The sequence below is a fragment of the Coregonus lavaretus genome, assembly GCF_964263955.1.
Source record: "Coregonus lavaretus genome assembly, chromosome: 7".
Classification (NCBI taxonomy): domain Eukaryota; kingdom Metazoa; phylum Chordata; class Actinopteri; order Salmoniformes; family Salmonidae; genus Coregonus; species Coregonus lavaretus.
The window spans coordinates 49704496-49717401 of record NC_139994.1 but is presented as its reverse complement, the minus strand read 5'-3'; the positions used below and the strand labels follow the sequence as shown (position 1 = coordinate 49717401).

The following is a 12906-nucleotide window of genomic DNA, read 5'->3' as shown; positions in this document are numbered from 1 at the left end:
TGGGATGCAAGACACAGTAATATGAAACACCAGAGAGGATCAATTTCATTTAGAATAAGAGCCTTTTTACCCCCATTCTATGGTCAGCAAACAAAGTCTGACATAGGTAGGTGAGCTAATGATTGACTGGGAGCTGATACCACCTGGAGACAATGGCCCACTGCAGGCCGGCCTTCACCCACATTCAGAGAGAGAGAGAGAGAGAGAGAGAGGTTGCCCGGGTTACTGTTGGTCACTCCGAATTCTAATCAGTCTCCCTCTGTAGTTTGTCCAAGTAACTTTCCACCAGTCCTTTGGCCATGTCCTCACACAGCGAGACAGAAGCCCTGGCTGGATAAACCATGAGCCTGAACAAGGTTTGCATGCAAAGACCTAATAAAAAAGCAATAAAATACAAATTGTAACAGGTCACACATAGCAGAACCAAGATCATCATAATGCATCATTATACCAGAGATGATGCGATGCCATTCTTGTAGCCCTTTTTTATATATTTCAGTCTTCTGTGATGTATATAAAGTGTAATATTGGGATGCAAACTCAAAATGGAATACATTTTAACTCTATATCTGACATGGTACAGGTGTCTTCTTTCGTTTAAGCCCATAACCATCTGTATGAGGTGTATACTTTGATTTCAAAGTAGATTTGTTTAAGACTACCAAGAAACACTAGGTGTGACCCTGATTTAGCCCACTGCAGTAAAATTATATTATTAAGGTGTGTTTGGTTGAGAGTGAGACCTATTGGAAGATTAGTAACATTGCATCATCACATGCATGTATTAAATGTTAAGAGACATTTAAGTCACTGTTTAGCTGCGTGAGGGCCACGGTGACAATACACAGCGTCCTCTTCTCCATTCCTCCTCTCCTCCGTTCCCTCTCTCCTCCACTCACGCGTTCCAGAAGAGGGGGTGTGTTTATACAACTTGTGCAGTTAACTTAGCTTTTGTTTTGATTTAATGCAGAGATGGATTCCAAGTTTGTTTCCAAGTAAACACCCTCACGTCATGTCACGACAGCACGCCACGACTCCATAGGTACTGGCCTGGCAGGCTGGTGTATAAATACATAGAATTCCTGGAAACAAGGAGGAGAGCAAACTCAAACAACCTGTCCGCGCTTACTGGGACAGTTGTGAATCAGCTGAGAGGAAATGACTTGGCCCGGTGAGTTGGTACAGATATAGGATCTTAATTTGATCACCCTGCTGCAGGAAAACATTCCTGCAATGCAGGAAATGTTCAATTTATAGTGTATTTGAGGTTTAAAAAGGCTTCTGAAGTTTGTAATTTCCACTTTGAAATGTGACTTAATTTTCCCTTACGATTCCCAATTCCTGTCGCTGCAGGATTATTTTCCTGCTGTAGCAAACTGGCTAAAATTAAGATCCTACATCTGTATAGGCCAGGGCGTATAGGGGCATGTTAATGCAGGCACATACATGTACATGATCTCTAATGTTTGTCGAAAATGTTGTTGGTCATAGAGAGAGAGAGAGAGAGAGAGAGAGAGAGAGAGAGAGAGAGAGAGAGAGAGAGAGAGAGAGAGAGAGAGACCTTGTAGTTAGTGATCTCTCTTTCTCGCTTTCTCTCATGCTATACTCTTCTATTTTGTTCCCACGTTAATTTATTCATCCCTCCAGTCATTTATTCACAGGTCACCGATTCACTCCTCTAGTGCATTATAATCTTCTCAGCCTTATTTGTTAATTGCATCAAATCCTGATTAATTATATCCACTCTAATCCCTAATTATCCAGTAGGTCTACTGACCTAAACATTGCTACTGATTTGTCTGTGTGTGACTTCATTCCTCAAAAGTTTCATGTCAATAATAATAATAATAATAATAATAATAATAATAATAATGTCAATGTCTTTTTTGTTTTACCAGTTTCACACATAATTTCACGACCATATTCCAGACAATAATATTGGCCTAATCAATAACCTATATCCAATGAAAGGGGATGTGTATTTTTTCCTTCTAGGCTCGCTAAACTGTAACTTGTTACAGACTGTTGAAGACCACATAGAGAAAAGGAGGGAGGAAGAGAGGTAGTTAGGGAGGCGTGTCTCGGGGCATAGGGATTAGCTATTTAAAGTTCAGGCTCTCCACGCGCTCCACAAACCTTCCCATGTTGCCATCTAGTGCACAGACCCACTGCGCATTCGATATAGAACGGTCGCCTCGCGCGGAGTCTTGTGGAGCTCGCATATAGCTAGCAGAACTTACATCAGAAAGTGGAACAAGCAAAGTTGCAAATGGCTGTATAGGTAGCCTACTTGAACATTTCACATTTTTCTTCAAGATCTGCAAAGTTGCAACTGATCAGGTAGGTTATTGTGCTTCTTTTAAGGTTAAAATGTGCGTTTTTAAATTCCAGACTTTCATACTTTTATCATAAACTACAACATAAATAAACAAGAACAGTATTGTTATTTCACTGTAGTACACTTTTGAGGAGACATTTAATGAATTTAAAGCAGAGTAGAAGGTAGGATACAACACATACAGACAAATAGTAGCCTAAATGTTATGGAAAAGTGTAACTTGCCTCGGAGATAGAGGGAGCAGGCTGTTTACTTAGCTGTAGGAGGAGGTGTGAGAGGGTCTCATGAGAGTTGTAGGCTTTGCTGTACAGTGAGCCTGTATTTAGAACGACTAGAATATTGTTGTTCAGTGTTGACTTCGATATTGGGCCATCATTTGGCTTTTATGATTTACACCTGGGCCCAGTATTCAAGCGTCTCATAGTAAGAGTGCTGACCCTGGATCAGCACTCCTACTCAGAGATGCTTTATGAATACATGGAGCCTGAATGGATATCAGAAAATGCAATCTTAGTTAAAACTAAACCTTCCTACTCAACTCCAGATGATTCCAAACAACGTATTTTATGTAAGATACTTTATTTAGACAGAGATGGATTTATTTATTAATAGACTTACTGTCAGAGCGTGTCAGCGCTCCCTCTTCCACGAAAGTGTAAAAACACTCCTTTATTTATTATTTACATCCACAACTCGTCTTTCAGACAAACAGTTTGAACAGAAAAATTATGCAACTGCCAGACCTGGGTTCAAATACTATTTGAAATATCTCAATTACTTTCACATTAATTTCGAAGTAAGTATTCAGATATTATTTTTTTTGAAAATACAAGTAGTTGAATATTGGAATGTTTTTGGAAATACATTTGGAAAGTATTGGCATGTATTTGAAAATACTCAAATACAGGGATTAAAATACACTCCCATGCATTTAACCCAGGTATTTGAAAATATTAAAGAGAAAAAGGGGGAGAGGGAGATGGGGGGAGAAAGAGAGGGGGGGAGAGAAAAGAGGTGAGGAGAGAGAGAGAGCGGTGATGCACTGTTTAATTGAAAGCTTGGATTAGCCCATATTGCTCTGTTGTTCTGTCACTTCATTCAACCCTGTCGGGGGCCCTATTTTCTATGGCATGCAAATATTGGGCCCCCTCTTCTGGAAGCATGGTAAAATTCCAAAGGCCTACCGTTATTCAACATTGGAAAATGGCCGGAGGGAAATCATGCAAAAAGATCTGACACGACTGCAAGAAAAGTTGTATTTTGAGTCAGATTGAGAAATGTTATTAGATTTGAAGAGTATAACTTTTTCATTTCCATAGCTGTTTTGGAGATGGGCAAGGGTTCTAATGTTAGTGGGCAGACTGTGCACCAATAGGCCTAATGTGCTTCATAGTGCAAAGTGCATAGATCAAAACGTATAAGATCTCCTAAGCCTGTGTTAACCTCAGACCTTATTTTCGGCGTTTATTCCAAAACCCTATTCTTTCCCCATTAATTTTCCCCATAGGAATGGCTGAACAAACCAGAGGTAACTCATTCCCGTTTTTTTGGACTACAAGCTGGCGAGCTCTATTACAGACCCAGGCTCACTGCCACAAGTTCTCTAAGTGTGCATCCCAAATAGCACCTTCTTCCCTACATAGTACACTACTTTTGACCAGAGCCCTATGGGCCCTAGTCAAAAGTAGTGCACTATATAGGGAATAGGGTACCATTTGGGACAGACACTATGTCTCCCAAGGGGCTGAAGACTTGGAATGGATGTAGGAAAGGTTGAAAAACAGAAAATCAGATTTCTGTAGAGTTTGCTCATATACTTTGACTTTCCTGGTTATGTTACATGCTGCAAACCATTTTACATTCCAGGTAGGAACACACACGAAGAATGTGTGTTTTACATGGTTATGTTGTTTACAGTGTATAGTTCTGTATGTAACCTGTCATATGTATATAAGCGTTTAACATATACATTTAACATATAAGCATTTCACTGCACCCGTTATAACATCTGCTAAACTGTGTACATGACCAATAAACTTTGATTTGATAAATACAGAGGGATGTGCTGAGAGTAAACTGGATAATCACATTGAACACTCAAACACACACATCCCCCTGTATTTACCATAGGGCGATAAGACAACCTATGAGTATTTTAGTAATATTGAGCAATCAGTAGCTGCCTGAACAAGTCACTGACCAGGCAGTGTGTATGAGTAAAAGCACATCGTTCAGGGCTGCACGTCCCTCACGTCCCTCACGTCACCGCTGTGCTCTGCCCTGCTGGCCTGGCAGGTTCCTGCACAGAAAACATGCACTGAAAAAAGGCCCAAAGCCCAGCTCCAGCCTTCCCCCTCTCTCTGTTGTTTAGGTGGGCACTGTTCTACCTTCTCCCACCCTCTCTCCTTCTCTTCTCCAATCCCCTCTCCGTCTTTCTTTCTTTCTCCTTCTCTCTCTCTCTTCTCTCTCTCTTTCTCCCTGTCTCTCAAACCTTTTCTCTCAAACCCTCCCCTCCCCTTTCTCTCTCTCTCCCTCCCTCTCTCTTCCACTGGACTGGTTTTGCTGTTCTGCTCTAAGCTCTGTGACTGCTGTTCTTTGCCAGAGACTTGCTGTACTACAGGCAGTAATGACCAGGGCCCAAACTTCCTCACCACTGACCGTCTATTGTGTGTGTGTGACCCAGATAGAGAAAAGGAGAGTGTGTGAGTGGGTTATTAATACACAACTTTGGCCAATGAAGTAGAGAGGGGATTCAGCAACACTTGGAGGACAAATGGAATGAAATAAAAAAGTATATTTATTGCAAAGAGTAGAACCAACGCGTTTCGGCTTTTGGCCTTCTTCAGGGTTTTTACAGAAATAAGAAGGAATACGACTTTGGCCCATGGAAAGGTCTGGAAAAGAAATCTGACCAATGTGTGCTCTACACTACAAGGGTGATTTGTTATCTTTCCTGCCCACCCCGCTCTCTTTCCATCACTCTCCTATGTACACTATAATACTACCCATACAATAAAAAACAAGGGTATGTTTTATAGTCAGTGCCTCTCCAATAATAATGGTGCCTTAACCCAACTCAGTGCTATCACAAACTCAACCATTTCCTTATTTCCCTCTTAGGAATTCCTAAGTGGCTAAATTGATCAGTGTCTGTCTATCTGAACAACTTCCTATAGTTAGTGCTTGGCCGAGCAACATGTAACTTAGTAGAACGGATTCATTGTGTATATGGATAAGAGCCATACCTGAGAGAGAAGCGAGAGAGAGAGAGGCAGAGAACGAGAGGGAGGGGTTGGGGAAAGGATAGAAAGGGAGAGAGGGTGAGAGAGAGAGAGTTGTTTTGAAAGCTATTTTCACCCATCGTGACTAACTCTCAACAGAGTGGAATACTGATATGAGTCCCCCCTTTGGCCTGACCCGTAGGAGTCAAAGGCGCTCAGAGACTGTGTGAGAGAGCTGTCACGTCTTTATGAAATTAGCTCATCCCTGTCAGTGCAGGGAGAGCTCTAGCAGCCAGCAAAACACACCCACACCGGTCAGAGGATGTTTGTTACAGATTGCGTGTCTGCACTTGCAGCAGAATCTAGTGAAAGGCTTCTGTTATGTGTGGTCATGGGTTTGCAAGAAAGCCTCCATTTGTTGGCAGCACCACCACCCTCTCCTGATGTTACCACAGAGCAGGTGCTAAATGGAGATCTGTGATGATGGAAGACCATGAGAGGTTTTAAAATAGAAAGTAATATGATTGTTTCCATAGAGAGTCATTACATTTCTCTGTTCTATTCCGGTGCCTTCAAACATGAGGTCAGTGGAACACGGTAACTAGCAGTATAAAAGTGTCAGTCAAATAGGGGACATATTTTCAGATATACTTCATGAATAGAAAGCTATACTGGCAACACTGAAACTAAGACTGCTGAAAGGGCTCTTCAGACTCAATTGAGTACCACCTTTTGACTATATTTCAATTGTAATCAAATTTTGTTCATCGCTGAGGACAGAGAGACCCCATGATTGTTTTGTTGTTGCCCACTACAGACAGCTGGATCGGTCTGCTAATACAGGACTAGTAAAGGCCCAGTGCACTACTCTTGAATCTTCCGCATTAGCAGAGACTGCATTCACGGTAAACGCTGCAAATGTTGGCTCAATTGGAAATTACCATCACATTTATGTCGCGCAATCTGTAACGCTTCAACTAGGCTGGGAAAACAGGCAGAATGACTCTTCTTGCCAATCAGTGACCTCAATGAGAAGCAATGTAGCGTGTTTGTGTGCGTGCGCGTGTATGTGTGTGACTTCAATGAGAGGCAACGTAGGGTGGGTAGTGTGCACCAAGCCAACAAAGCCTGTCTATACTTGTTAACGCTTTGGGAAGAATAAGATGCCAATTGTAAACTATACTGAACAAAAATAGAAACGCAACATGCAACAATTTAAACGATTTTACTGATTTACAGTTCATATAAGGAAATCAGTCAATTGAAATAAATAAATTAGGCCCTAGTCTATGGATTTCACATGATTGGGCAGGAGTGCAGCCATGGGTGGGCCTGGGAGGGCATAGGCCCACCCACTTGGGAGCGAGGTTCACCCACTGGGCAGCCTGGCCCAGCCAATCATTTCACAAAAGGGCTTTATTACAGACAGAAATACTCTCAGACGATCCCGCAGGTGAAGAAGCCGGATGTGGAGGTTCTGGGTTGGCGTGGTTACACGTGGACTGTGGTCGTGAGGCCGGTTGGACGTACTGCCAAATTCTCTAAAATGATGTTGGAGGTGGCTTATGGTAGAGAAAGGAACGTTCTATTCTCTGGCAACCACTCTGGTGGACATTCCTGCAGCCAGCATGCCAATTGCACGCTCCCTCAACTTGAGACATCTGTGGCATTGTGTTGTGTGACAAAACTGCACATTTTAAAGTGGCCTTTTATTGTCCCCAACACAAGGCTGCACCTGTGTAATGATCATGCTGTTTAATCAGCTTCTTGATATGTCACTCCTGTCAGGTGGATGGATTATCTTGGCAAAGGAGAAATGCTCACTAACAGGGATGTAAACAATTTGTGCACAAAATTGGAGAGAAATAAGTTATTTGTGCGTATGGAACATTTCTGGGATCTTTTATTTCAGCTCTTGAAATATGGGACCAACACTTTACATGTTGCGTTTATATTTTTGTTCAGTATAGTTCAGTTTTGTTTAGATGTTGTGGAAAAGGCTGAGTAAGACATATAGACTGCCATGGGCATAGCTGTACCGGATCCATACAGTAAAAGTAACCAGTTGACCTACATACCATTCAGTCTAAATACATTCATAGTCATTGAAAGAGCATAGCCTTGACAGATGCCGAGAGCATTAGTATGTATCTAAATGTCAATTAATTCAGGGTTATATGACATGACTTGATTGACACCTACAAGTAACAGACTTGACATGACTTGGGTAACACCACAGAAGAGAACACAGTATATATCTCTGTAGGCACACAGTCTCTGTAAGCACCTACAATACTATATGCCATGATTTGCCCGGCCTCTCTTATCCTGTCTGTGTTGTGTTGTATGTGTCATGTGACCTCTGTGTAATTCCAGCCAAGGCTTTAATCAGCCCCTTTATCCGTCTGCTGTAGCCCATTGACGTCCAACTGCTGGATTATCAATGGAGGTGTGTGTTTGTGTGAATGCTCTATTGCGTCTACTGTTGACAAGAGACAAGACAGAGATTAGCTAAGCCTCATCAGTCATCATGGTGTCATCATGTCATTGAATATTTTGTCCCCTCACAGAGTGACATTACTGGACTAATTCCATTATTAATTCCACTGGACTAGTGGACTAGACCGGACTAATTCCATTATGGCAACCCTGTGAGTGATGATGAGATAAAGATAAGAGATAAGAGCGGCAGGTAGCTTAGTGGTTAAGAGCGTTGTGCCAGTAACCGAAAGGTCGCTGGTTCCAAGCCGACTAGGTGAAAAATCTGTCGATGTGCCCTTGAGCAAGGCACTTAACCATAATTGCTCCTGTAAGTTGCTCTGGATAAGAGTGTCGGCTAAATGACCCATTTCAATTTCATAAAGACACATCTTCTTAGTAATGTCTGGTTAATTGATAGCAGATGGCCGTGTGGAGATTACATTTTTGTTGGACAATTGTTTTGGTAGCTGTTATCAAGGCAAAGGCTAATCAGTTGGCTAAGAGTTGTTTGTGGTTGTGGGTTGATATGTTATTTTGTGATTTGAAATGAGTAGTTGATTCTAAGAAGTCATTCCAATCCAAACAAAGAAATGTCTAGGCAATTAAGACAAAAGCTGATGTGTAAAAGCTGTGCAACTACAAGATAGCAAGATAATTGAAAAATATATATACAGGAGTAAAATATTTTCAAAATGTTCTCCCCTCACTTCACCATTAATATCTTTCTTTCGTTCTCTCTCTCTCCTCAGAGCTCCTCAGCTCCAGGCATGGGTGTGAAGGTACTCCAGTGTTTCTCCTGGTACAGACGCTGTAAGGAACGATGCAAGGCTAAACAGTGCCCCCCACCTGCAGGTGAGAGAACTACAGGCTTCCACTTCATAGTTATCCATTGCATTACATACACTATTACATACGTTATCATTATGTCAGAATAACTTCCCAAGGCTGCACACATGATTATCAAACACATACCTTATATTGGAAGACATGTTGAAACAAGTGATCTGATATAACCAGGTATGTCAGAGTTAGGTCATGTTAAAGAAATGCTTGGGCTCTGCTTATAGTAGTCCATAATATCAACCTCCCAGTATTATAACTGTCAATCAATCATTTATTCATTAATTCCACCCATAACTTCATAATGAATATCGTCCTCTATAAGATGGTGATATTATTAGAATGTCAAATAAGTGCATGTCATGTTATATTTACATTACGAAAAGATGCCTGAGGGATCATTCATACCATTATGTATGTTAAATAGCATTATCAAATGATCCCATATAATGTAGACATGTAGAGACATGCCAAAGAAAATAATTCTAAAGCGTTGTGTGCTAGTGGTTCAATAAATCTGCTCTCTTCTCTCTCTTTTCACCTCATCTCTCTCCATCCCTCCAGTCCCCAGAGAGGAGATGAAGCCTCGCCTGTCGTCTACGGTGTCGTGTGGTAGCCAGGGTGAGGGCGGTAGCAGCCTGAGTGGATCCCAGATCTACTTCTCCAGCAAGGCTCGCCTCTCCTTCAGACACCAGATGGACAGCAACTTCAACGCCGTGGACGCAACCTGCTGAGTAAGAGCAGCCTCGACAGCCTATCAAATGGAAGAATATAGACTGAATCAGGGAGGGACTACCTGGGCTTGTCCAATCATCATCATCATCATGATCACCGCCCCGAAAATGAACTCTCACCTCTCCACTATGGCAGCCATTATTTTAGCTCAACAGAACAGAGAATGCGGCAGAAGTTGAATATAAAGGACTGAGACTTCATTTACTCAGTGGTGTATAAATACATCGTTCTCAACTCCCCCTTCAGAGGTGACTGTGAAAGGTTGAATATATCACAGTAGATTGAGTTCTTCGCTACAGAGAAAGACTGAATGCTAATGTAGCTAGTGGAGGTGGAGAAATGTTTACAACATTATTACTAAGTGCATTATTTTCCTTTTATTTTTTGATGGGCTTTTTCTTCCCACCCTTTTTTTCTACTTTCCTTTTTTTCAGTGTGTGTGTTGGGGTGTAAGTTACCACAAACTGCAGAACAATAGTGTCTTTAAAATACTAGCTTTGTATTTATTAGGGACCCCACTCTTCCTGGGGTCCAAACACATGAAGGCACTTACCTCACGCATAAAACAAAAAATAAAACAGTATGTCATATAACATTATTACACCACTACATATCTACAATACACAATGTATAACACCACCATACAACAATATTACAATGTACGTATGTGTAGAGTGCGTGTGCTAGCGTGTGTGCGTAAGAAAATGTAAGCACTCCCAACTTTAAATACAGTTTCTTTTTTTTCCTGACAGTGTCCTCACTTGCTGAGAAAAACATGGTAACTAGGTTTGATCGGATTGGCTGATAAAGACAGTAATGAGTTTCAGAGTTTGTGCCTTTTAACTTTTTTAAAAACATTTCCAAAGCTCTGACGAAGGCCTTGAGGCCGATACGTAAAGTTTAATCAAGAGCAGTGTGTGGGTTTCTTATTTTTTCTCAACTTTTTCAAATGTTACCAATGACCTGCATCAAAGATGGCTCAGATGTGCGAGTGCCTTTTGAATTTTTGAGACATTTCCAAAGTGAAATGAAATTTGGTGCTGCTATCTTCTAGTAGTGCCTTGCCTAACTGACTGCGTCACCACTTTACCCGCTCCATCTTACATGCAGCTTTGACCTTTACTGACTTCTAATGGCATCTTATGGGGAACATCAATGAAGTGACCAGAAAGTCAACAGATGCTTCACATACTGGTTTAAGGATATTAAAACCTACTTTTTTTCCCCAACTTCTAATACTGTTATATATGGTTGTACAAATCTAAGTTCTAGATACAAATTGAGAAAATAATTGTATTAGCAATAAGGTAATTGCTTCTCACTATAACTACATCTGGGGCTTTTGTGTTAGACTTGGAATGGTGAGAATGTACTGTGCCTTCAGAAAGTATTCACACCCCTTGACTTTTTCAACATTTTGTTGTTACAGCCTGCATTTCAAATTGATGATTTAGATTATGTGTCACTGATCTACACACAATACCCCATAATGTTAAAGTGGAATTATGTTTTTAGACATTTTTACAAATTAATAAAAAATGAAAAGCTGAAATGTCTTGAGTCAAGTATTCAACGCATCTGAAATAACTTCAGGTGTACAAACAAGTCAGATAAGTTGCATGGACTAACTCTTGTGTGCAATAATACTGTTTAACATGATTTTTAAATGACTACCCCATCTCTGTACCCCAGAGAGGTTGTGTTTTCTCTAGCAGGAGGTAAGCTTGGCTTCTTATATGATGTTGAGTAAAGCTTAAACCATGTATTTAGATTGTAGGTAGGTATTGTAGTCAGGTATTATAGGTAGTTTACTTAGGTAGTTATTGTAGGTTATTGTAGGTAATTATTGTAGGTAAGTATTGTATTCGGCGGACCCCGGCGAAGCACGAGGCTAGCCTACCCACTACTTGGACCAACAAAGCTAGCTAGCTAGCGGGTAGCTACAGGTAACTTTTAGCAACTGTGGTTAGTTGTTTCCAATGTTATTTCACGCTTAAGAGTACCTGTAATTGAGCCAGCTAGCTACCTACCATTCAGCTGTTTTTCTAACCTCATTATCCGAGGCATTAACGTTAGGTGGTTGGTGGCTGCTGTACTTAATTACAGCTACTTATTGCAGTCTGCCACCCAGTTAGCTGGCGTTGGGTAAGTTTGGCTTTATACATAGCTTGGGCTTTGTCGAGTAAGGCTTAAACTATGTATTTAGATTGTAGTTAGGTATTATAGGTAGGCATCATGGGCTGTATATTATTAGGTATTATAGGTAGGCATCGTGGGCTGTTGTTGTATGTAGTTATTGTAGGTTACTTTTGTATTCGGCGGTGCCGGGTGTAGCATGAAGCTAGCTAGCTAACTCACCTCCTGGACTAGCTGGCTAGTAGCTATTAGCAACGGTAGCAACTAAATACAATATCCTTTTAGCCAGCTACATTCGTTCGCAGCGACGCCGTTTTTCAAACAAAGTCAACACAGCAGCCATTGCTAGCTAGCCAACACTACCAGCTGGCTGTACTGTGGTAGCTAAATACAATATATTTGTGCTAGCTAGCCAACGTTTAATCATTGCTGCGTTATGAAAGAACTAGACACGGACACGAATTATCTGTTTAGTGTGTTAACACACTATTGGTAGTTTGTTGTAACCAAGTATTGGTGCTAAACTGTGTGTTATTGGATGCTAGCATGCTAGTTAGCTATGGCGTCATAGTTAGCTAGCTGAATAAAGTAAGTTGAGTCTAGTCCTTGAAACATTGAACCGCTGTAGTTTACAACAATTCTAATTTCTAAAGTGGAAGTTGGGAGAGTTTTATTCGGGTGGTTCAGTGAAACAATTATAGTTTCTGAGGTGGAAGTTGGGAGAGTTATATTTTTTTTGGTGAGGGAGGCCTTGCTCTCTCCTTTCCCAGATGTTTAGTTCATTTCATTCCGATCTCCTCTGCATTATTGTAGCCATCTGCTACAGCCTGTCAACTATGCCTCTGCCTATCCCTGTTCTCTCCTCTCCGCACAGGCTACACAAACGCCTCACACCGCGTGGCTGCTGCCTCTCTAACCTGGTGGTCCCTGCACGCACCACACACCTGGAGTTCCAGGTCTCAGGCAGCCTCTGGAACTGCCGTTCTGCTGCCAACAAGGCTGACTTCATCCCAGCCTATGCTACCCTCCAGTCCCTCGACTTCCTGGCGCTGACGGAAACATGGATTACCACTGAAAACACTGCTACTCCTACTGCTCTCTCCTCGTCTGACCATGTGTTCTCGCATACCCCGAGAGCATCTGGTCAGAGGGGTG

At 41.5% G+C, this 12906-nt stretch overlaps 1 protein-coding gene across 1 annotated transcript; it reads left to right on the top strand.

Moving 5' to 3' along the window:
• The first annotated feature begins 2130 nt into the window (after window positions 1-2130).
• Window positions 2131-11164, top strand: LOC311132743 (uncharacterized protein). Its single transcript, XM_084166041.1, has 3 exons — window positions 2131-2340; window positions 8790-8892; window positions 9445-11164. Exons 2-3 carry the CDS (start codon window positions 8808-8810, stop codon window positions 9612-9614), a joined length of 255 nt encoding a protein of 84 aa, XP_084022167.1. The 5' UTR covers window positions 2131-2340; window positions 8790-8807; the 3' UTR covers window positions 9615-11164.
• The last annotated feature ends 1742 nt before the right edge of the window (window positions 11165-12906 follow it).